General features: G+C 39.5%; 1 protein-coding gene across 1 annotated transcript in view; it reads left to right on the forward strand.

Moving 5' to 3' along the window:
• Positions 1-24,621, forward strand: part of LOC124544853 (DNA polymerase interacting tetratricopeptide repeat-containing, protein of 47 kDa) — a 77,573-nt gene that overhangs the window by 854 nt on the left and 52,098 nt on the right. Inside the window, exon 2 of the mRNA XM_047123566.1 lies at positions 14,093-14,210. Coding sequence (XP_046979522.1) covers positions 14,093-14,210 — 118 coding nt within the window. The remainder of the gene's footprint in view (positions 1-14,092; positions 14,211-24,621) is intronic.

Raw genomic sequence — 24,621 nt, forward strand, 5'->3', positions numbered from 1 at the left:
TGAGAAACGAAATGCCTTGTAAGCTTGTAACCACTATAACTTTTTGATTTATGAATCAATTTCATTCGATTTGGTGTCACTGGAAAGCAAAAGAATAGAGCTACGGCCTATAATATAAAAATTATTAAAGTGCTGTGACTAAGCAACAAAGGTTTGAAAATTTGTAATTAATGTAATTTCTCACAATTTTTTTAACAAATTTCAGGATTTTTTTCCCAGCAAAATCATTAGTTTCACCATCTGAATTTTTGTTTCAAATAATTCCTACTGCCATACTTTTCAACATAAAAAAATTGGAAGGATGTTTGTCCTCTGTTGTAAGATCTTATACTTTTTCAGTAATGCTGTAATAATTAATTGCTTTAAATAGCTAATCAGGAATACATGAAAAAAATGAAAAATTCAGTCTAGCAGCAACACTCACATGCAACACAGGCTGTGTGTGTTAGATTTTTGTGTGTCTGTGCACTTATATGTGTGAAGGACGTTTTTGCCTTGATTTTGTGCTTCTTACATAAGCAGCCATTCTGTCTGGTAATTAGAGAACAAGAAAAAGTTTCAAACCATCCAATTCTTTTCTGCAACGTACACAGTTGATTAAAAATAACATCATCATCATCATTTAAGACTGATTATGCCTTTCAGTGTTCAGTCTGGAGCATAGTCCCCTTTATAAAATTCCTCCATGATCCCCTATTCCGTGCTAACATTGGTGCCTCTTCTGATGTTAAGCCTATTACTTCAAAATCATTCTTAACCGAAATCAGGTACCTTCTCCTTGGTCTGCCTCGACTCCTCCTACCCACTACTGCTGAACCCATGAGTCTCTTGGGTAACCTTGCTTCTCCCATGCGTGTAACATGACCCCACCATCTAAGCCTGTTCGCCCTGACTGCTACATCTATAGAGTTCACTCCCAGTTTTTCTTTGATTTCCTCATTGTGGACACCCTCCTGCCATTGTTCCCATCTACTAGTACCTGCAATCATCCTAGCTACTTTCATATCCGTTACCTCAACCTTATTGATAAGGTAACCTGAATCCACCCAGCTTTCGCTCCCATACAACAAAGTTGGTCGAAAGATTGAACGGTGCACAGATAACTTAGTCTTGGTACTGACTTCCTTCTTGCAGAAGAGAGTAGATTGTAGCTGAGCACTCACTGCATTAGCTTTGCTACACCTCGCTTCCAATTCTTTCTCTATGTTGCCATCCTGTGAGAATATGCATCCTATGTACTTTAAACTGTCCACCTGTTCTAACTTTGTTCCTCCTATTTGGCACTCAATCCGTTTATATCTCTTTCCCACAGACATTACTTTCGTTTTGGAGATGCTAATCTTCATACCATAGTACTTACATTTCTGATCTAGCTCTGAAATATTACTTTGCAAACTTTCAATCGAATCCGCCATCACAACTAAGTCATCCGCATATGCAAGACTGCTTATTTTGTGTTCACACATCTTAATCTCACTCAGCCAGTCTATTGTTTTCAACATATGATCCATATATAATATGAACAACAGTGGAGACAGGTTGCAGCCTTGTCTTACCCCTGAAACTACTCTGAACCATGAACTCAATTTACCGTCAACTCTAACTGCTGCCTGACTATCCATGTAAAGACCTTTAATTGCTTGCAAAAGTTTGCCTCCTATTCCATAATCTCATAGAACAGACAATAACTTCCTCCTAGGAACCCGGTCATATGCCTTTTCTAGATCTATAAAGCATAGATACAATTCCCTGTTCCATCCATAACACTTCTCCATTATTTGCCGTAAGCTAAAGATCTGGTCCTGACAACCTCTAAGAGGCCTAAACCCACACTGATTTTCATCCAATTGGTCCTCAACTAATACTCGCGCTTTCCTTTCAACAATACCTGTGAAGATTTTACCCACAACGCTGATTAAAGAGATACCTCTGTAGTTGTTACAATCTTTTCTGTTTCCTTGTTTAAAGATTGGTGTGATTACTGCTTTTGTCCAGTCTGATGGAACCTGTCCCGACTCCCAGGCCATTTCAGTTATCCTGTATAGCCATTTAAGACCTGACATTCCACTGTATTTGATGAGTTCCGACTTAATTTCATCCACCCCAGCTGCTTTATTGCACAGCAATCTATTGACCATTTTCACCACTTCCTCAAATGTGATCCTATTTCCATCCTCATTCCTATCCCATTGTACATTGAAATCTGAAACATTACTGATCGTATTTTCACCTACATTGAGCAACTCTTCAAAATATTCCCTCCATCTGCCCAAGGAATCCACAGGATTCACAAGCAGTTTCCCTGACCTGTCCAAAATACTTGTCATTTCCTTCTTACCTCCCTTTCAAAGACTGCTAATTACACTCCAGAATGGTTTTCCAGCAGCTTGACCCAAAGTCTCCAACCTGTTTCCAAAGTCTTCCCAAGATTTCTTCTTGGATGCTGCAATTATCTGTTTGGCTTTGTTTATTTCTTCAACATAACTTTCTCTGTCTACCTGAGTTCTAGTATGTAGCCATTTTTGATACGCCTTCTTTTTCCTTTTACAGGCTGCCTTGACTGTGTCGTTCCACCAAGCTGCTTGCTTCATCCTACCTTTACACACTACTGTTCCAAGACATTCTTTAGCCACTTCTAGTACTGTGTCCCTGTACCTTGTCCATTCCTTTTCCAATGACTGTAATTGACTACATTCAACTAACTGGTGCCTTCCTGAGATCATTGTTATGTACTTGTACCTGATTTCCTTATCCTGAAGTTTCTCCACTCTTATCCTCCTACATATGGACCTGACCTCCTGCACTTTTGGTCTCACAATACCAATTTCGCTGCAGATTAAATAATGATCAGTGTCATCAAAGAGTCCCCTGAATACACGTGTGTCCCTCACAGCCTTCCTGAATTCCTGATCTGTTATTATATAGTCAATGACAGATCTGGTTCCCCTGCCTTCCCAAGTATACCGGTGAATGTTCTTATGTTTAAAAAAGGAGTTTGTGATTACTAAGCCCATACTGGCACAGAAATCCAAGAGTTGTTTCCCGTTCCTGTTGGCCTCCATATCCTCTCCAAATTTACCCATAACCTTTTCATACCCTTCTGTTCGATTTCCAGTCCTGGCATTAAAATCACCCATGAGCAGAACACTGTCCTTGTCCTTTACTCTAACAACTACATCACTGAGTGCATCATAAAAACTATCCATCTTATCTTGATCTGTCCCTTCACAATGCGAATATACTGACACAACCCTAATTTTCTTGCTAGACACTGTCAAATCTATCCACATCAGTCGTTCGTTTACATACCTTATTGCAACTACGCTGGGTTCCATTTCTTTCCTGATGTAAAGCCCAACACCCCATTGTGCTATTCCTGCTTTGACTCCTGACAGGTAGACCTTGTATTCTCCCACTTCCTCTTCTTTCTCACACCTTACCCGAATGTCACTAACAGCTAAAACATCCTGCCCCATCTTACTTGCAGCCTCTGCCAGCTCTACCTTCTTCCCAGAGTAGCCCCCATTGATATTAATAGCTCCCCATCTCATTACCATTTGTTTGCCGAGTCGTATCTTAGGAGTCCCTGGTTTGTCAGTTAGAGGTGGGACTCCGTCACCTCCAAAGGTCCGAGGCATTTTGCTCTGATTGTTGCCAACATCGTATTTAAAGTACCGGGGAAGCAGGTTGCTAGCCTTACTTGCCCCGAGTCCCATTGAGTTGTACCCCTAACGGTTGAGGGACTAACTGGTGGATTTGGTAGTCTTTGCCATATGAGCACAAAGGTGACCACAACTCAGAATATGTCCTAGATGCTCAGCCTTATTCCAAAGTAACTGGTATCCCGACTGTCGGGACCACTTACATGGCCACTCATACGTTGCCCGTGGTTCATGAACTAGGACATGACTACAGGAACCCACACCATGAACCACTTGATGGAAAATGAACCACAATGTAAAACAAATATTCTTTAGGTTTTGTGTCATCAGTTGTGTGTTAGGAGAAAAGTAGTAGCAGTGAAGAGCTTGATTTAATAGATATGTCAAGCCTGGATCAAGCTGATATTGAATTATTGAAGCTAAGGAGCACCTGTGAAATATTGAGAGTGTTTGTTTTTCTCACAAAAGGCTCTATTTGGGAACATTTGAAAACAGACAAAGAATTTGCTGTGACCTTTTTAAGAAGCATTGTAAAAAGACTGCTAACAAGGGAACCTGCCCATCGCACCCCCCTCAGATTTAGTTATAAGTTGGCACAGTGGATAGGCCTTGAAAAACTGAACACAGATCAATCGAGAAAACAGGAAGAAGTTGTGTGGAAGAATGAAAAAAAAAAAACAAAAAAAAATATACAAACTGAGTAGTCCATGTGCAAGATAAGCAACGTCAAGGATAGTATGTGTTCAGGAGCGCCGTGGTCCCGTGGTTAGCGTGAGCAGCTGCGGAACGGAAGGTCCTTGGTTCAAGTCTTCCCTTGAGAGAAAAGTTTAATTTTTTATTTTCAGACAATTATTATCTGTCCGTTCGTTCATTGACGTCTCTGTTCACTGTAATAAGTTTAGTGTCTGTGTTTTGCGACCGCACCGCTAAACCGTGCGATTAGTAGACGAAAGGACGTGCCTATCGAATGGGAACCGAAAACGTTTGATCGCAAGGTCGTAGGTCAACCGATTCCTCCACAGGAAAACACGTCTGTTATATTCTATACGACACTGGTGACAGCATATGTTGTCAACCCGCCTAACTTGTACACTTGGCGAATGGGTAAAAAGATTCTTCTACCTTGCCCGATTTAGGTTTTCTTGTGGATGTGATAATCACTCCCAAAAAAGTGATCACATCGGATGGACAGATAATAATTGTCTGAAAATAAAAAATTAAAATTTTCAGTCGAGGGAAGATTTGAACCACGGACCTCTCGTACTGCAGCTGCTCACGCTAACCACGGGACTATGGCGCACATGAGCTCATATTTCCTTTGATGTTGCATATCTTATGCATAGACTACTCAGTTTGTATATTTTGCTTATTTTTTTCATACTTCCACACAATTTCTTCCTGTTTTCTCGATTGATCTGTGTTCAGTTTTTCAAGGCTTATCCACTGTGCCAACTTATAACTAAATCTGAGGGGGGTGCGATGGGGAGGTTCCCTTGTAAGAAATCTTTGAAACCTATTTCTTTAACCATGGAAAAGAAATATAAAACCTGTGGACTTATCCCAGGTATCAAGCTGTGCATAACATGTAGTAAGGACATTTTATCTCCTGTAGGGGATAACTTTCCAGGGATGGATGAATGTGAAGTTGAAGATCAAGAATATACACAAGATCCATCTAAAGCTCTTCAAAAACTTAATGAAAGTTGTGAATTACTTGAAATTTCACCATTTAAGGTTACCAAGAGAGCACAAGACAGGCATCCAGAATACATTCGATTCAAGTCTCGTCGCTTAGCTTTAAAATTCCAGCAAACAGCATCAGAAGCGCTACATGTTCCAGTGAAAAATGTATCTGAAGAAACTGACAGTACTGAATGTACAGACTGTAATAGTTTAATGCAAAAACGTAAAAAGAAATTCAGCGAGAAGTTCTGTTAAAGAAAAACTACAAATACTTACCTTAGCACCAGCTTCATGGAGTAAAGAAAAAATTCCAAATGTTTTTTAACACAATACATGGTAAAGAAATCGAGGGTATTGCTGAAAGAAGATGGTATTTTGTTAAAAGGGAGTTATAAAGTGGGAAACAGAATAGGTAAGGATGTGTAAAAACGTGTCCAGAATTTTTACTGTGAAGTTGATATAAGTTGCATTTCTGCTAATAAAAAAGACTGTCTGTCTGCTCCTTCAGAAAATGGCAAAAGAGTGCATAAGACAAAAAGACTAATTTTACATAATCTGAAAGATGTATACTTAGCTTTCAGAGAAAAATAACCTGAAGATAAAATTGGTTTTACTAAATTTTGTGAACTTAGTCCAAAAGAATGCATTACTGTAAACAGTCGTGGAATGCATAACGTATCTGTATGCACATATCACCAAAACGTAAAGCTATTAATGCATGCTGCACATGTGAAAGAACCTTACACTGAAGTTCTACAGAAACTTGTGTGCAATCTGGAAAACGAGGAGTGCATGCTGCGTCACTGTTCTCAATGTCCTGACGAATATGAACTGCACAATTTTTTAATGGGGCTGGAGTCCTTACAAGATTGTGAAAATGTTATATTCAAACAATGGATGCAAACTTATCGATCTACACTGGAGACATTAATGGAGACGACTGATGAATTTGTTGAGTATCTCATGCAGAAACTTCAAAAGTTAACACAACATCATTATGTACCAACATCTCAGTCACAACTTCAAATGGAGCAAAGAAACCCTCCCTGATACTATGTGTATCATCATAGTGGATTTTGCAGAGAACTATACCTGTTTGCTTCAGGATGCTGCACAAGGATTTCACTGGCAGAACATTCAAGTCACCCTTCATCCTTTTGTGGTGTACTTTAAAAGAGATGATTGCAATAAGTAAATGTTATTTTGTTGTGTAAGTGACTGTCTGTAGCGTCATACAATCACATTCTATGTTTTCCAGAAAACTGCTCTCACTTATGTATTGGAACAATTACCACACATCCAGCATGTTATGTACTTCAGTGATGGCAGTTCTGCAAAATATAAAAACTTTATGAACGTTTTAAATTTGTGCTATCTCAAGCAAGATCATGGAGTAATTGCAAAAAGGAATTTTTTTGCTCCAAGTCATGGCAAAAATGCACGTGATGGAGTTGGTGGTACTATTAAATGTTTAACAACAAGAGCAAGTTTACAGCGTCCATAGGACAGTCACATTTTAAGTCCAAAAGATCAAAAAGAGAGAGAGAGAGAGAGAGAGAGACTTTAAATACAGATTTCCACATATTTATATGTACAGTTGGGGCATTTTTATAGTTTAGTGATATAGATGGTCCTTTTGTCTTTCTAATGACACCAAATTGAATAAAATTGATTTATAAACAAGAGAGTTATAGTAGTTAAAAACTTTCAATCTACCTTTTGTACTGACGCCAGATGGACAAAATGCTAGACACTTCAAAATGGCCCCCTGACTACAATTTTGATCTAAAAAAAATCTGAAAAAAATTATTTTATCACTTTCTGTCTATGCACTTTCTTACACCAAATTTTCACAAATATCTGCGACATGATGGCAACGAGATTTCTTTATTTTGGGTGATTTTAAATGAAATGAGCCGTTTAGGACATTCATTCATTTTTATTGATAGGTACTAGTCATTTGGTCTGCTGAGATTGGTACTAGGATTTTTTTAGTTATTTATTTTAATTGCCCTATTATGATTGACTATATTTGGCCCCCCTACAGATGGGATAAAGGTAACCTTGATTTGGGTTCTGAGAGGTATCTTATTTGAGACTGGCAGAAGCCTAACACCCTTGTCATCTCTTTTAGCTGAGTAGTGGTATGGTTTTGCAGAATGGCACTCGTACCTTCATGCTATGCAGCTCTATGCTGTCTACATAAGTTGCTGTAAAATTTTTCTGACCAAAACTTTATGAAATGCCAGACCAGTGGCCCTTGGTGGCCTGAGGTGTGTCACTTCTGTAATTTTGAATGAGGTTGCTTTCGTCCCTAGTTATTTTCATTTTGAATTATGCAAGAAATTTTGGTTTTCTAACACAGACATTTGATCACTCAAATAAATATTTAATTTGTATTAGTCATCGACAGATTCGGGAAGGAGTCAAGTTATATCAGTTGTTAACTGAAAAGTAGCTGGTGCCATAACAGCAGCAATAATAAAGGAGTTGTATTACATATTTGCATTGTATCAGTGGTCATTGTTGCCAGAAATTTCAGAATTCATGTATTTTCTATTTACCACAGGTATCACAAAATTGAAAGTAAATGTTGCAGAACTCGAAAACAGACACATGTCCATTTAGTTAGAGACCTTTTTTAAAATGTTGTTTCAATCATCATTCTGAAGACTAGTTTGATATAGTCACTAAATTGGCGATCCTTTGATGTCTCAGAATATGTCCTATCAACCAATTCCTTCTGTTAGTCAAGTTGTGCCACAGATTTCTTTTCTCCCCAAATCTGTTGAATACCTCCTCATTAGTTGCATGATCTACCCATCTAATTTTTGGGATTCTTGTTTAGCACCACATTTTTGTTCTCTTCTAGTCTGAACTGTTTATTATCCATGTTTCATTTCAATACAAGGTTACATTCCTGGCAAATACCTTCAGAAAAGATTTCCTTACACTAAGATTTATTTTCATTGTTAACATATATCTCTTCATCAGAAATGCTTTTCTCACTATTGCTAGTCTACATTTTATATCCTCCCTACTTCAGCAGTCAGTTAATTTAACTTACTGTCCAAATAGTACAACTGAACTATTAGGCCTACTTTCAGTGTCTCATTTCCTAATCTAATTCCCTCAGCTTCGTGTCAGTTAATTCAACTACATTCCATTACCCTTGCTTTGCTTTGGTTAATGTTCATCTTATATCATCCTTTCAGGACACTATCCATTCCATTTCATTGCTCTTCTGAGTCCTTTGCTGTCTCTGACAGAATTACTACTTTCATGCCCTGATGCCTTCAAAATTTCAGAAGGGGTATTCTTGTCAACACTGTCAAAAACTTTCTATAAACATAGGGTTGCCTTTCTTAAAACCTATCTTCAGAAATAAGTCGTAGGGTCAATATTGCCTTGTGTGTTCCTACATTTCTCCTAAATCCAAATTGATCTTCCTTGAGGTTGGCTCCCACCAGTTTTCCATTCTTCTGTGAACTGTTAGTTCGGTAATATTCTTCTTGAATTCTGAGTATATTTCGCTTATCTTTTACACCAGGTGGAAATAGTTTTGTCATGACTGGCTCTCTGAAGAATATCAGTCACTCTGGTGGAATGATACACAATTCTTTTATTAAAAATAAATTTTTACTGTTTCAACCATTGCTTTAAACAAAACAAACCTATCGCATTTTTCCATGAACTGTAGAAGTAGGGCTAAAGGCAAGTCATGTTCAAATCGAAGAAAGAGATTTTTCACCAATGATGTTTACTTATGTAGATGCTGTTGGCAACAGGTGTTACAGCATAGTAACCTGCTTTTGCTCTACTGTAATATTATTTTTAAAATTCTTATATTGTGAAATACAACCTTTATGCTTAAATTCTTGTTCATATGTATGAAACCCATTTCTTGCTGAGGTAATTCAATCTGTGCACCTGAATGGACTAGATCCAGAGCACAAAACCACTTAGCTTATTTTAATTTAAAAAAAATCATCAAAAAGTTACTTTTGTGTTATCAGTGCAGATATTTACATGGCAGTGAAGCCAGTTGTATTCACCGTCTTGGCACATGGCAGTGAAGCCAGTTGTCTCCATCTTCTTGGAAAGACTGTGATGCTTAACTATGCATCGCTATTACCCTGTGCTTTCATATCATAGCATTTCACTAATGTGATGAACACAGTGTCTCATTTATATGGTATCCTACAGACTAAAAAGTATTGTGGAAGAAATATAGGGATTATATGAGACAACCATGCCACACAATTGTTGTCTGTGCTGTTGCTAATAATTGTGTGTGACTTTTTCCAAATATCATTGCACACTATCAGTTAAAGTGCACTTAACAATGTTGGTGCCTCAACTGCTGTGTGCTCCTGGTGGCAGTTCATTTCCTTTGGTTGTAGCCTATCAGATAATTGTATAGAGTAGCTGATGAGGAAAGCTGAATCTAATTACTTGTTTCGGTGGAAAATAGGCCTACAAATTGATGACCTTTTTTTGTCCACAAGTGTAACACAAAACTGGCATTTACTGATATGGCTGTTATGCATTATAAAGTTGGTAATTGGTTTATATGTATTTCTTGTATGGAATGTTTTTCAGAATATGGCTGGATTTCTTGGTGTGTTTCGTATTCTAATGTCATAGTTTGGATGTGAGTTGACGATGTCAATGAATGTGACTGGAAGAAAACTGGCTGTGGTAATGGTCTGATTTGTAGTGTTGCCCAAGATCTAGGTTAAGTTGAAGTCTAAAGTTTGGTTGTGAGTGACAAAGTTATTGAATGTTAATTTAAGAAAGCTAGTTTAGATGATGGACTGATCTGTAGTGTAGCCCAAGGTATAGTTTAGGTCCAAATGTTGCAGTCTGATTGTGAGTTGGTGAAGCCAATGAATGTGAGTGTAAGAACTAGCTGACTATGGTAATGGACTGATCTGTATCATAGCATAATGATTGTTTCAACAACTTTGTGGGGTATTTTCAACATGTCCTCATTTCCGAGGTTGTAGTTATACTTAAACCTAAGCATAAAATTTAAATTTTATACAATATTCTGTTTTATATTACATCATTCCACACAATATATTCCACTATGCTGTCACATAATTTCAAAAACTCTTCATCATGATGACTTTGAATGCTATCCTCTCATTGGTTCCACCATCTTGTCTAATCATCTGATTAATATTTTTTTAAAATGTTCAAATGTGTGTGAATTCCTAAGGGACCAAACTGCTGAGGTCATTGGTCCCTAGAGTTACACACTACTTAAACTAACTTATGCTAAAAAATAAAAAAATAAAACACACACACAAAATGGCTCTGAGCACTATGGGACTCAACTGCTGAGGTCATTAGTCCCCTAGAACTTAGAACTAGTTAAACCTAACTAACCTAAGGACATCACAAACATCCATGCCCGAGGCAGGATTCGAACCTGCGACCGTAGCGGTCTTGCGGTTCCAGACTGCAGCGCCTTTAACCGCACGGCCAAACACACACACACACACACACACACTCATGCAAATGCAACTCCCACACACATGACCACAGTCTCCAGCTGCTGATGCACCTGAACACAAAATGAATCAATATGGAGTAGCATTGACATGGAGTGGTACCATATGAGAGCAACAAGTGTGCACACAAGTGTACAGTTTGGTTGTGAGTGACAAAGTTATTGAATGTTAATGTAAGGAAGCTAGTTTAGGTGATGGACTGATCTGTAGTGTAGCCCAATGTATTGCTTAGGTCCAAATGTTGCAGTTTGAGTGTGAGATGGTGAAGCCAATGAATGTGATTGTAAGAAAGCTGACGGTGGTAATGGACTGATCTGTATCATAGCATAATGATTGTTTCAACAACTTTGTGGGGTATTTTCAACATGTCCTCATTTCCGAGGTTGTGGTTATACTTAAACCTAAGCATAAAATTTGAATTTTATATAGTATTCTGTTTTATATGACATCATTCCAAACAATGTATTCCACATTATGTACAATCCACAATCCACATTAATGTATATGTGTGGTAACACATTGGTGATACAGTGGATATCTGGTCAAGACGAAATTTAGACAGCCTGTGTTGATGAGAAGAGTGACGTGTGTTGTTCTGGGACAGGAAGAGCAGTCTGCTTATTGTCTTCCTGCCCAGTTGATCATTACTGTGGAAAGTTGTGTAGGTTGAACCGGGCTATTCAAAATGAGACGTGGAATGCTCAGTGCAAGTGTTGTGCTCATCCATGGCACTGCTTGCCCATATATGGCTTGGTGCACATTGACTGCTTTGAAAGAGTTTGCCTGACATCTATTTGATCATCCACCATACAGTCCTGGTGTGTTTCCAGGGATTTCCATCTTTTCTTGAACCACAAGAAATTCCTATCCTCCAGTCATCATTTTTCACGACAACTAAGAATAACTGGTAAGAGTGTGGTGTCTTTAACCCTTGTATTCTTTGACAAAACATGTACTAATTGGTCAGTATTATCCTCAAGTTTTCGTTATTTTTATGTGTCTTTTTGGTGGCTGGGGGATTGTCATGTTGTGCTGAGAATGCTGGAAGTAGCGAGCATATGGATTCAATAGTGGTATCAAGTTAGAAGTTGTTGCTGGCTTCATTAATGTCTGATCATGGAATTGGGGATACAGACTCATGGAAGTTAAGGTGGGAAGTGTTTAAGCTGTTTTATGAAGGTGTAAGTTATTTGACACATGCAGGTTAATTAGAAGATATAAATTTAAATAATCCTACATATTGAGCATAAGTAAATCTTTCAAGATTAGGTGCCAGCTTAATACGTTTCACATGAATTCTATTTGTTAGTGTGGACGTTGGCACGTGAAGTAACTTCGAGGTTACAGACTGTCACACACAGATTCATTTCCAGGCGGCACATTTCTATGAGGTGTGAAAACAAAAGTTGATCCCAGGATGATGTGTCAGTTCATATAGTGATTATGTCAAAAATAGTCCAAACATTTCTCTATCTGTTGGCAGTAAAGTTTTTGATGTATGTAGGCAGATTGAAGTGACAAATGAATATGTACTAAGGGCAGGATTCAAAGTAGGGTCTCCTGCTCACTAGGCAGATGCGCCAATCACTATGCCACCATGGCACAGTGGCTTTGCACAATTGCATGCACTACCCTAGTACTCCTTAATCCACCACTTGGTATTCTCCCCCCCCCCCCCCCCCCAACCTCGAACAGCATAGCAGAGGTTCTCCAAGAGTACTGGAATAGCACCTCAGAGTTGAACAAAACGGGGAATCCTCCCTGAAACCCTGGTGGTGGTGGTTAGTGTTTAATGTCCCGTCGACATGAAACCCTGGTGTAGGTGCTTTAATCAAATGAAACTGTATGACTCCAGAGACCTTCTCAAGTCTCAGACATCTATGATGTATATATGTTGACTGAAGAGATGAATGGAATTTTCTTCCATTGCTGAGATTCGAACTCTGGTCTCCTGTTCACTAGGCAGATGCGCTAACCACTACACCATCGTGGCACAGTGGCTTTGCACAGCTGCACGGACTACGTTAGCATGCGTCCCTCAATCCAAATTCCCATTCATGTCTCAGCCCACTTCTTCCCTAAACTTCATTTCTTGCTTCAGTCTGCAGAGATGTTTGAGACATGAATAGGTTCTATTTGATTAAAGCACCTATGCCGGGGGTTGAGGCAGAATCCCCCATTCGTTCAATGATGAAATGATATTCCAGTACAGTTGGAGAGATTCAGCAATGCTGTTTGAGTTTAGGGGAGGAGAGTACTAAGTGGGCTGAGGCATGACTGAGAATTTAGTTTGCAGAGGGAGACATGCTAGGGTAGGCTGTACTGTTGCGCAAAGCCACCGTGTCAAGGTGGCATACTGGTTAGTGCATCTGCTTATGGAGCAGAGCAGGAGACCTGGGTTCGCATCCCAGCCTTGGTACAAACTTTCATTTGTCTCTTCAGTCTGAATATGTACATCATCGATGTTTTTGACGTGAAAAGGTCTCCGGAACCATATAATTTTATTTGAATAAAGATTTTCATGTAATTGATGGTAGTTTTATTATTATTATTATTATTATTATTATTTTTTTTTTTTTTTTTTTTTTTTTTTTTTTTTTTTTTTTTTTTTTTTTTTTTGTAAGGGGAGCCACTTTCTGGATGATTCTTGAAATAGTGATATTACATGATAAGGCAACAACTTCTGTATCAGTGTGTAGGATATTGTTGGCAGTGATGTTGAAGTGGGAGTTCCAGTTTTGTGAAAATGAATAAAATAATCTACAGAATCGGTCTAGAACTATATGGGGATACTGAAATTGTGTACTAGAATTTAAACATCATTATAAATTGCAGTGTTCTCAATTATGAATTTGCCAGGCTAAGCACATGAGCATATTTCACATCTTTATTTTAATCCTGGAATTCCAGCTAACTTTATTTTGACATACAGTGGTATGTTTTGTTAAGACTTCACACCCTAACTTGTTTTTTGATTAGGAAAATTTTATTTTGATGGTCATGATTTACGATGTGAAAAAAAAAAAATCAGTTGTCTGTATCAGCCACACAACTGTGTGCTAACAGGGACAACCATTTTACTTTGTTTTATAATTTACAAACATAACTTCCTGCTACAAAGACTCATTTATGCATCCACTTCAGCAGTAGCGTAACATTTCATCATATTATTGGAATTCTAGTAGTTAGCACTTCTTGTGTAAACCAATATTAATAATCTTCTTATAGGAAATGGAGAAGCATCCTTTCTTCATGACGAAACCACCAGAAGAAGGGCAGCCCTTGTCACCTCTTTTGGAAGGCATTCAGCAACTGAAGTATGATGAAAGTGAAAATACGCCAGAAGGTATCTAGAAATCCTGAATAAGATAATTACTGTAACTACATTATGACATGTAATTTCAGGTACCTATCATATCTTCTCTCATGTGGTTTTTCCCTTGTCTCTTGTTTATATCTATTCCGTAGGCAGAAACTTTTATTCGAGAGTCATTACTTTTGTAATTGTGTTTTCAGCTATGCCACATTGTGTCATTTAAATGAGTGCAGTGATTTTATCTCTTGTGAAGATATGTTGTTCTCGAAGATTAGTTGTTTGGAAATAGATACATTATTTGTGACTTGCTGGAATTAATTTTGCTGTTTCAGTGAACAGGTAATGCTTGTGACTCTTTCATTTGATGTATTTGTATTTTTTCAGTATCAGTCCACAATTACTAATTACCCGATTTCTTAGTTTTCATCAACTCCATCTGTTGTCTGCTTTATTGCCTGTTATGTGCCAACACACTAAATCAGAAAATATGTACTGTAACAAAAGAACTCCAGTGAAAAAATGAGGCTGTCACCATTTCTCTGCAGCATGCAGTTTTAAACGATACGTCAAATGTGAAGCTTTTTGCAGGGTACAGTTACTAAATCAAGCAGCAGTTTAGGGAGAAGACCAAATAGTGTTTCTCAAAACACTAGTTAAATGACTTCATGTAAATGAGTTATGTCTAAACTTTGAGAAAAATAAATAAATTTAGTGAAAATTTCAAACATCTTTATTGTGTGACTCAGTCAGCATATGAAATATAAGGAACTCATCAAAGATCTTAAAAGACAATATTTGGCAACACTTGGAATATCATGTTAGTACTAGATTTGAAGATAATTAAAACAGTAAATTAATTTATTTGTTATGAATAATAATAATCATCATCTGTTTATTAGTGTGGTGGCTTGGAACAGAAGAGTGAGCCATGGCCTCGAGAGAATCCGATGCTGATTGTAAGATTGACTGCCTTGCCAGATTTTATTACAAGAGATGACTTTTATATAAGAAAATTCTTCTTAGAGACTGGATACACAGGTGCACTGTAACAATAACATAAAGGCATGTCATAATGGAAAAAGTGCCGTGCAAGTGCACGTTGCACACTTTTATTGGTGGCCACAGTGAGAAAGATGCAGATGACATTGAAAATTGTCTCCCTTGGGCTAAGAGAGTGCATGGATGATGACGAAAGATACCTGTTCGAACTTTACCTGAGGAACAGGACCTTTTGCAATTGTAGTATTCAGTATCGTGGGACCATTCCGTGTAACAGCTCAAAATAACAGATATGTTTTGTTATCATAGACCATTTCTCTCACTATCATATTATGATACCATTCGAAGATATGACCTCTGAGTCAGTTACAAAAGTATTTGTTACTCATTTAGTAATACAGTTAGGGATCAACAGCCCATTATAATAGACCAAGGGACAAAATAAGTCGAGAACTATACCATTTCACCCTAGGGTTGAACGCATTCATAAAACTATAGCCAATATGTTGTCGTATTGTATGAACAGTTTGTATACAGACTGGGATCATATATTGTCATATGCAAGTTCGTCATACAATTCTAGGGTACATGAAACAATAGGTTTGTCTCCTTTTGAAGTTGTTTGTGGCCGAAAATATGTTCCCCATTTGAGACTGAGAAGTTGCCACTCAGAATAAATTTCAGCAAAGTGAAACATGTTGTTAAAATATTAAAGTTTATTTTGAAGAGAATTCACCAGAACAGTGCAGGCATGACATGGTTGCAACAGCTCCTTAGCTGAAAGAAACATGACAACTAAGAAATTTACATGCACCTGGGACGGATCATTCTAGGCATTGCATTTCATGTCATCTGTAAGTGTCGAATTACAGTTACCAGATCACAACATCGTAGATTATTTTGACTGCTTACCCTAGTATAAAGGTAGCAATATACTATCTTCTGTAGTGGATCCAGCAAAATTCAGAAAGAACCAATCAGCACAGAAGCCAGTGCACAGTAAAACTGTTCCTCAACAACCAATGAGTTCTTATTACTGCAGTTTATGTTCTGCCCCTCTGTACAGTTTACAGTCTAGGAATTAAGAACAAATCGTAAGTCTTAGCAAGAGGCACTCTCAGTATTTTCTGTCACTATATTGTTGAGCCATATTGTTGATTCTGTTGTATGTTTTCACCTCATTTGGGCCCCAATTAACAAGTAATTTTTGTTAGTATTGAATATGTTTCATTGTTGTAAATTTGCCCATGTGTCTCATAGGTTTTTGAGCATGATAGTTCGATATTACTGCTGCGTGGACAGAACATCTCTCCCCACTGAGCTGCTTGTTATGAGCAATAGCCTGTTTATCACGGATAACTGGTCTTCTTCTAACAGTGCCAGCCACACAACTGACGCCTTATCTCCTCTGTGCACCACTGTGTGCTCTAATGTAGTTCTCTGCAGTTGTAACTTAGTTGTGTATGATCTGTGTGCTACTAATGTGTCACTACTTTCACATTTGTGTGTTACATTCTCCCTGTTGTCCCATAATTATCTTGTATGCCCTAAAAGTCTCATTTTGCTCTTTTACTTATTCCTCCATATTTTACTATCTACCTCTACTACTGACTGATTTTGTCTCACTTTAGTATTATTTTACTTTGTTGAGACAGCTGTCACTACATAGTCTTCACCGTTGTCAGCGATGGCGAAGTTACGTTCAGAGCTTACTAAATCTGAAAATGTGCTACAAAAGTGCAGGTCAGAAGCCACTGTAATGGAAAATGCTCATACATTGTTTGGAAAGTCTCGGCAGAAATAATATCACATTCTCCGCAAGACTGAACCAACTACTATTCAGCTGCCATTGAATAAGCACAGCTTAACACTGTGCCACACATGATCTCCAAGTACCCATTGGCAACGGAATTCAGCTTCTATAGCTACACATGAGTGACACAATTAAGATTCTCTTGTGGATTCCATTTCTCCTTGGAACATGTTGAAAACAGTTTACTGTCTCATACACAACAAATTTGACTGGTCCCTCTCTAGTTGTTACCTCTTTATGAATTCATTTGCAGCATACTAAATCGCGATGTGGATGCCATTCAAAACCAACTTTAATGATATCCCATGTGTTACAAACCGTGTTTTACAGCATAAACTCCTTTCATGCCCAAGTGGAATATTAGTGTCGGCCATACAGTCTGCCCTACAACATAATCTCAGCTGAATTTTGATCCCTACCAAATCCTTGCTTTCTACCTGTATGAATATCTCAACACAACGATGGCCCCCCTCTTCAAATGATATATTCTCTCACTTCTAGTTTTATACCACTGTATTATAACTGCATTACTGTGAATTTGACTCAAGATTACTTCAAACTTATTCTCCTCATTGCTGGTATCTGTCTCCTGTGAATTGCTTGAATTGGAATGATATAGGTTTTACACATTCCTGCAGGTTTTACATCTTCCTTGTTCTCTGAAAATTACTTGCAAGTACATAGCTTGGTGAACAAAGGACCCAGCTTTGGCTGCTGCATAGTTGCAGAACTACCAGTAAGTACTGATTCAACTACACCATTATCTCCTGTTTGTGTAATTCCTCTATTATTAGCGGAAACTAAACACTGATGTTTTCCCAATTTATAATCGACTTGATGCATATTTTGTCTACCACATAAGAACCAGCTGGTTATACAATGTCTCGTACCCCAATGTCTCGTACCCCATTCTAGTTTCACTTGTGTGTTACGGTTAGAATTTCTTCCCACATATATACTGAGTTTCAGCGGATAATTAACGCACTTCTATCCAAAGCATCCCATTGCTATATTCTGGGACATGAATTTCAATTCTCTACACAGTTGAAAGAAACTTTGATTTCTACTATCAAACCATTCCTATTATTCATTGTGTAAATTTAAGTTCTCTCTCAATGCAGATCCTATCGAATCAGTTCTTCTGGATACTAACAACATCAAATTACCCAAATACTTGGGCCAGTTCATGGCACAGGAACAGAAACAAATCATTGAGCTGCCACCCGTATATGACAGGAGTCCAAAGCACAATATTTTACTTGACATAACTGTTCCCACAGTGGCTTCCTCTCTGCTCGCTATTCTGATACTGAGTGTGATTATATACCGCTGTTACACCCACAAGTAGTGTAGTAGAATACATACAGCCTCTCCAGCTGATCACTTGCCTAGTCCTAGTACCACTAGAGTATACCAACGTGAAGTACATTCATTTGATGTTGTTTTACTGTTGCCAGTTATTTTTACAATTTAGAATGAGATTTTTACTCTGCAGCGGAGTGTGCGCTGTTATGAAACTTCCTGGCAAATTAAAACTGTGTGCCGGACCGAGACTCGAACTCGGGACCTTTCCCTTTCAAGGGCAAGTGCTCTACCATTCTGTCTGCCTGTAGACACGTTCGGAGTACCAGGTAGAAGGATTGGTGGCGTGCGTAAACACGTTCAGAGCACATAAGGACAGGTACAAAGGTGCGCATGTTAACACGTCCAGAGCAGTTAAAGGGTTAATGTTGGGACACCTCCTAGCATCAAAGAATTGTCAACTTCATATTGATCATGGGAAGTCCAGGTAGGAAAATCAGCAGTATTGTGAGAAGGTTAGATTGCTACTCACCATAAAGGTGACACACACAGTAGCAGACAGGCAGAACGAAAAAACTGTTAAATAATTAGCTTTTGGGCAAAGCATTCTTCAGAAAAGGAAACACACACAGTCACAGGGGAGAAAAGAGCCCTATCTGATGGAGCATTCAGGGACTAGACTGTGGGAGGACAAAGCACAGTATTAGGAAGCTCTGGGAGAGGGGAGGGGGGTGGGGGAGAAAAGAAGATGGGCAGAGAAGGAGGAAAAGACCAGTGGGTTCACTGATAGAGAGCAGTGCACAATGATGGTGTGGGCCCATGAATTGGGAAAAGGTGTACAACAGAGGGGGTGGCAACTGTTGAGTGGAGGATGTGGGAACAGTAGGTTATCATAGGTTGAGGCTGGGATGATTTCAGAAGCCGATAATATATTGAAAGGAGAACTTCCATCTGTGCAATTCAGAAAAGATGGCAGTGGAGGGGAGGGTCCAGATGGCCTGCGTTGTGAAGCTGGCATTGAAATCAAGCATGTAACATTCAGCTGCATGTTGTGCCACAGGGTGGTCCCCTTCACTCTTGGTCACAGCTTGGCGGTGCCCATTCATCCTGGTGGACAGCCAGTTGATATTCATACCGAGATAAAAAGCTGTTGAATTCCAGCAGAGCTGGTATATGACATGGTTAATTTCACAGGTGGCCTGGCCTCGGATGGGGCGGGATAAGTCTGTGACAGAACTGGAATAGGAAGTACTGGATTGATGGATGGGGCTTTGATTATCTACCGTCATGCCCCGAAGATCCTTCCCACCCCTCCTAAAGTGCTGTTCTTTCGCCCACCCATCTTCCACAACATCCTGGTCCATCCCTACACCACTCTCAGTCCCAACCGCTTGCCACAGGAATCATATCCCTGTGGAAGACCCAGGTGCAAGATCTGCCATACCCACTCAGTCAGCATTATCATTTATGCAAAATTTTCCTTTTCCAAGCGGTAATATGGAGAGCCTCCCCCCATGAACCATGGACCTTGCCATTGGTGGGGAGGCTTGCATGCCTCAGCGATACAGATAGCCGTACCGTAGGTGCAACCACAACGGAGGGGTATCTGTTGAGAGGCCAGACAAACGTGTGGTTCCTGAAGAGGGGCAGCAGCCTTTTCAGTAGTTGCAAGGGCAACAGTCTGGATGATTGACTGATCTGGCCTTGTAACAATAACCAAAACGGCCTTGCTGTGGTGGTACTGCGAACAGCTGAAAGCAAGGGGAAACTACGGCCGTAATTTTTCCCGAGGGCATGCAGCTTTACTGTATGATTAAATGATGATGGCGTCCTCTTGGGTAAAATATTCCGGAGGTAAAATAGTCCCCCATTCGGATCTCCAGGCGGGGACTACTCAAGAGGATGTCGTTATCAGGAGAAAGAAAACTGGCGTTCTACGGATCGGAGCGTGGAGTGTCAGATCACTTAATCAGGCAGGTAGGTTAGAAAATGTAAAAAGGGAAATGGATAGGTTAAAGTTAGATATAGTGGGAATTAGTGAAGTTCGGTGGCAGGAGGAACAAGACTTCTGGTCAGGTGGCTACAGGGCTATAAACACAAAATCAAATAGGGGTAATGCAGGAGTAGGTTTAATAATGAAAAGGAAAATAGAAATGCGGGTAAGCTACTACAAACAGCATAGTGAACGCATTATTGTGGCCAAGATAGATACGAAGCCCACACCTACTACAGTAGTACAAGTTTATATGCCAACTAGCTCTGCAGATGACGAAGAAATTGAAGAAATGTATGATGAGATAAAAGAAATTATTTAGATAGTGAAGGGTGACAAAAATTTAATAGTCATGGGTGACTGGAATTCGAGAGTAGGAAAAGGGAGGGAAGGAAACTTAGTGGGTGAATATGGATTGGGGGAGAGAAATGAAAGAGGAAGCCATCTGGTAGAATTTTGCACAGAGCATTACTTGATCATAGCTAACACTAGGTTTAAGAATCATGAAGGTAGGTTGTATACATGGAAGAATCCTGGAGATACTAAAAGGTATCAGATAGATTATATAGTGGTAAGACAGAGATTTAGGAACCAGGTTTAAAATTGTAAGACATTTCCAGGGGCAGATGTGGACTCTGACCACAATCTATTGGTTATGACCTGTAGATTAAAACTGAAGAAACTGCAAAAAGGTGGGAACTTAAGGAGATGGGACCTGGATAAACTGAAAGAACCAGAGGTTGTTCAGAGTTTCAGGAAGAGCATAAGGGAACAATTGACAGGAATGGGCGAAAGAAATACAGTAGAAGAAGAATGGGTAGCTTTGAGGGATGAAGTAGTGAAGGCAGCAGAGGATCAAGTAGGTAAAAAGACGAGGGCTAGTAGAAATCCTTGGGTAATAGAAGAAATGTTGAATTTAATTTATGAAAGGAGAAAATATAAAAATGCAGTAAATGAAGCAGGCAAAAAGGAATACAAACGTCTCAAAAATGAGATCAACAGGAAGTGCAAAATGGCTAAGCAGGGATGGCTAGAGGACTAATGTAAGGATGTAGAGGCTTATCTCACTAGGGGTAAGATAGATACTGCCTACAGGAAGATTAAAGAGACCTTTGGAGATAAGAGAACCACTTGTATGAACATCAAGAGCTCAGATGGAAACCCAGTTCTAAGCAAAGAAGGGAAAGCAGGAAGGTGGAATGAATATATAGAGGGTCTATACAAGGGCGATGTACTTGAGGACAATATTATGGAAATGGAAGACGATGTAGATGAAGATGAAATGGGAGATACGATACTGCATGAAGAGTTTGACAGAGCACTGAAAGACGTGAGTCGAAACAAGGCCCCCGGAGTAGAGAACATTCCATTGGAACTACTGACGGCCTTGGGAGAGCCAGTCCTGACAAAACTCTACCATCTGGTGAGCAAGATGTATGAAACAGGCGAAATACCCTCAGACTTAAAGAAGAATATAATAATTCCAATCCCAAAGAAAGCAGGTGTTGACAGATGTGAAAATTACCGAACAGTCAGTTTAATAAGCCACAGCTGCAAAATACTAACACGAATTCTTTACAGACGAATGGAAAAACTAGTAGAAGCCGACCTCGAGGAAGATCAGTTTGGATTCCGTAGAAATACTGGAACATGTGAGGCAATACTGACCTTACGACTTATCTTAGAAGAAAGATTAAGGAAAGGCAATACAGGGAGCAAAAGGCTATTTACAGTTTGTACAGAAACCAGATGGCAGTTATAAGAGTCGAGGGACATGAAAGGGAAGCAGTGGTTGGGAAGGGAGTAAGACAGGGTTGTAGCCTCTCCCCGATGTTATTCAATCTGTATATTGAGCAAGCAGTAAAGGAAACAAAAGATAAATTTGGAGTAGGTATTAAAATCCATGGAGGAGAAATAAAAACTTTGAGGTTTGTCGATGACATTGTAATTCCGTCAGACACAGCAAAGGACTTGGAAGAGCAGTTGAACGGAATGGATAGCGTCTTGAAAGGAGGTATAAGATGAACATCAACAAAAGCAAAACTAGGATAATGGAATGTAGTCAAATTAAGTCGGGTGATGCTGAGGGAATTAGATTAGGAAACGAGACACTTAAAGTAGTAAAGGAGTTTTGCTATTTGGGGAGCAAAATAACTGATGATTGTCGAAGTAGAGAGGATATAAAATGTAGACTGGCAATGGCAAGGAAAGCGTTTCTGAAGAAGAGAAATTTGTTAACATCGAGTATAGATTTAAGTGTCAGGAAGTCATTTCTGAAAGTATTTTTTGTATGGAGTGTAGCCATGTATGGAAGTGAAACATGGACGATAAATAGTTTGGACAAGAAGAAAATAGAAGCTTTCGAAATGTGGTGCTACAGAAGAATGCTGAAGATTAGATGGGTAGATCACATAACTAATGAGGAAGTATTGAATAGGATTGGGGAGAAGAGAAGTTTGTGGCACAACGTGAGAAAAAGGGATCGGTTGGTAGCACATGTTCTGAGGTTTCAGGGATCACCAATTTAGTATTGGAGGGCAGTGTGGAGGGTAAAAATCGTAAAGGGAGACCAAGAGGTGAATACATTAAGCAGATTCAGAAGGATGTAGGTTGCAGTAGGTACTGGGAGATGAAGAAGCTTGCACAGGATAGAGTAGCATTGAGAGCTGCATCAAACCAGTCTCAGGACTGAAGACCACAACAACAACAACAATATGAAGAGCAAAAGTGAGCAGCTCAGTAGTATGCTTCATCAAGTTCATGTTTACATCAATATGTATACCTGGTAACCTATTTTATTTCAAGACTGTTTCTCTGTAATCTAACACTAACCAAAAAAATGTGTCCCTCTGACTCAGGTAATAACAGGGTTTTTGCATTGAGTGCTTCTGGCTACCCTTACAACTAATCTGACCTTCCCCCTATTATTCAGGTGCAGGCCATTATTTATATATCCCCGTCTCCCAATTGCAACAGCAAGTACAGTATAGATATGAGACTTTTTTTCCATCTAAAGAAATCCACTCTGTTCTGTATTTACACAGCTGACAGCTGTGTTAACTCAGGGTTAGTTAAGACACTGCAAAACCACCATAAATCTCATATGAATGTGTGCTGTTTACACCCCTGTTATCTCCAGGTCACTTAATACCGGAAGCTCCAGGTCAGGGCAGTATAAGGAAAAGATAGATTGGTACTCATCATAAAGATGACACATTAAGTTGCAAACAGACACAATGAAAAGACGCTTATACATTAGCTTTTGGCCCAAGCCTTCATCAGAAAACGAAACACACATACACGTTCATTCTCACTAGCAAGCACATCTCACACACACACACACACACACACACACACACACACACATAGCTATCATCTCTGGCAGCTCAGACTGGAATTCCGGTCCAAGCTGCGATATGTAGGTCATGTGTGTGTGGGGGGTGTTACGCCGTCGGGTCTTTGGGATGTGGGCAGACGAATGGCGCACCCTGTCTGTACCCAACAAGCTGCGGCGTGTAAAGGAGGCCACGACCGTGTGGGGTTCCTCCATGCGGACCTCTCGCAGGGATTCTGTGATTCTCTGTAGGCTCCGCATTGGTCACTCTTGGCTGACGCATGGTCATCTGCTGCGTCGAGAGGACCCCCCTCATTGTCGCTGTGGTGCGATTATGACGGTGGCCCATATATTGTTGGACTGTCCTCTTTTAACCGCCCTCAGGCGAACTTTTAATCTCCAGGGTGCTTTATCATCTCTTTTAGGTGACAATGTCTCTATGGCAGATTGGGTTTTAAGTTTTATTCGTGCAAGCGGCTTTTATAGGTCCATTAAAATTTTTTTTTAATATCACCCTCTTTTGAGCTCTCTCTTTCAATTAGTTTTGTGTTGTGATTCGACTCCGCCCTAAACTTTTAGGCTGGAGGTTTTAACGTGTTGCAGAGTGGCTGGCTCATCCTATTATTTTGCTGGCTCATCCTATTATTTTCGTGATCAGCCAGCCACAGTCCTCTGTGGTTAAGAACAGCAGGGATTACCTGTTGAAGGGACTCTGCCACCTGCCACCTACAAGTCCTGCCACAAAGACACCATTCCAGAAACTGAGGAGGATCTGCACTCCCTTCTCAAATCTCCAGATCCATCCCAGAACCTCTCCGCTGAACGCTGAATCTATCTTCCTTCTCACACCCACTACTCCTTGCACTCGTACCTTCTACTAACATCCTAAAGTACATAAATCCAACCACCAAGGACGTCCCATTGTGGCTAGTTACTACATCCTCACTGACAGACCAACCCAGTAGCCTATTATCATAATCTACCCTCCTATACAAAATAC

Source organism: Schistocerca americana, chromosome 8 (assembly GCF_021461395.2).
Source record: "Schistocerca americana isolate TAMUIC-IGC-003095 chromosome 8, iqSchAmer2.1, whole genome shotgun sequence".
In the NCBI taxonomy this organism is placed as follows: Eukaryota; Metazoa; Arthropoda; class Insecta; order Orthoptera; family Acrididae; genus Schistocerca; species Schistocerca americana.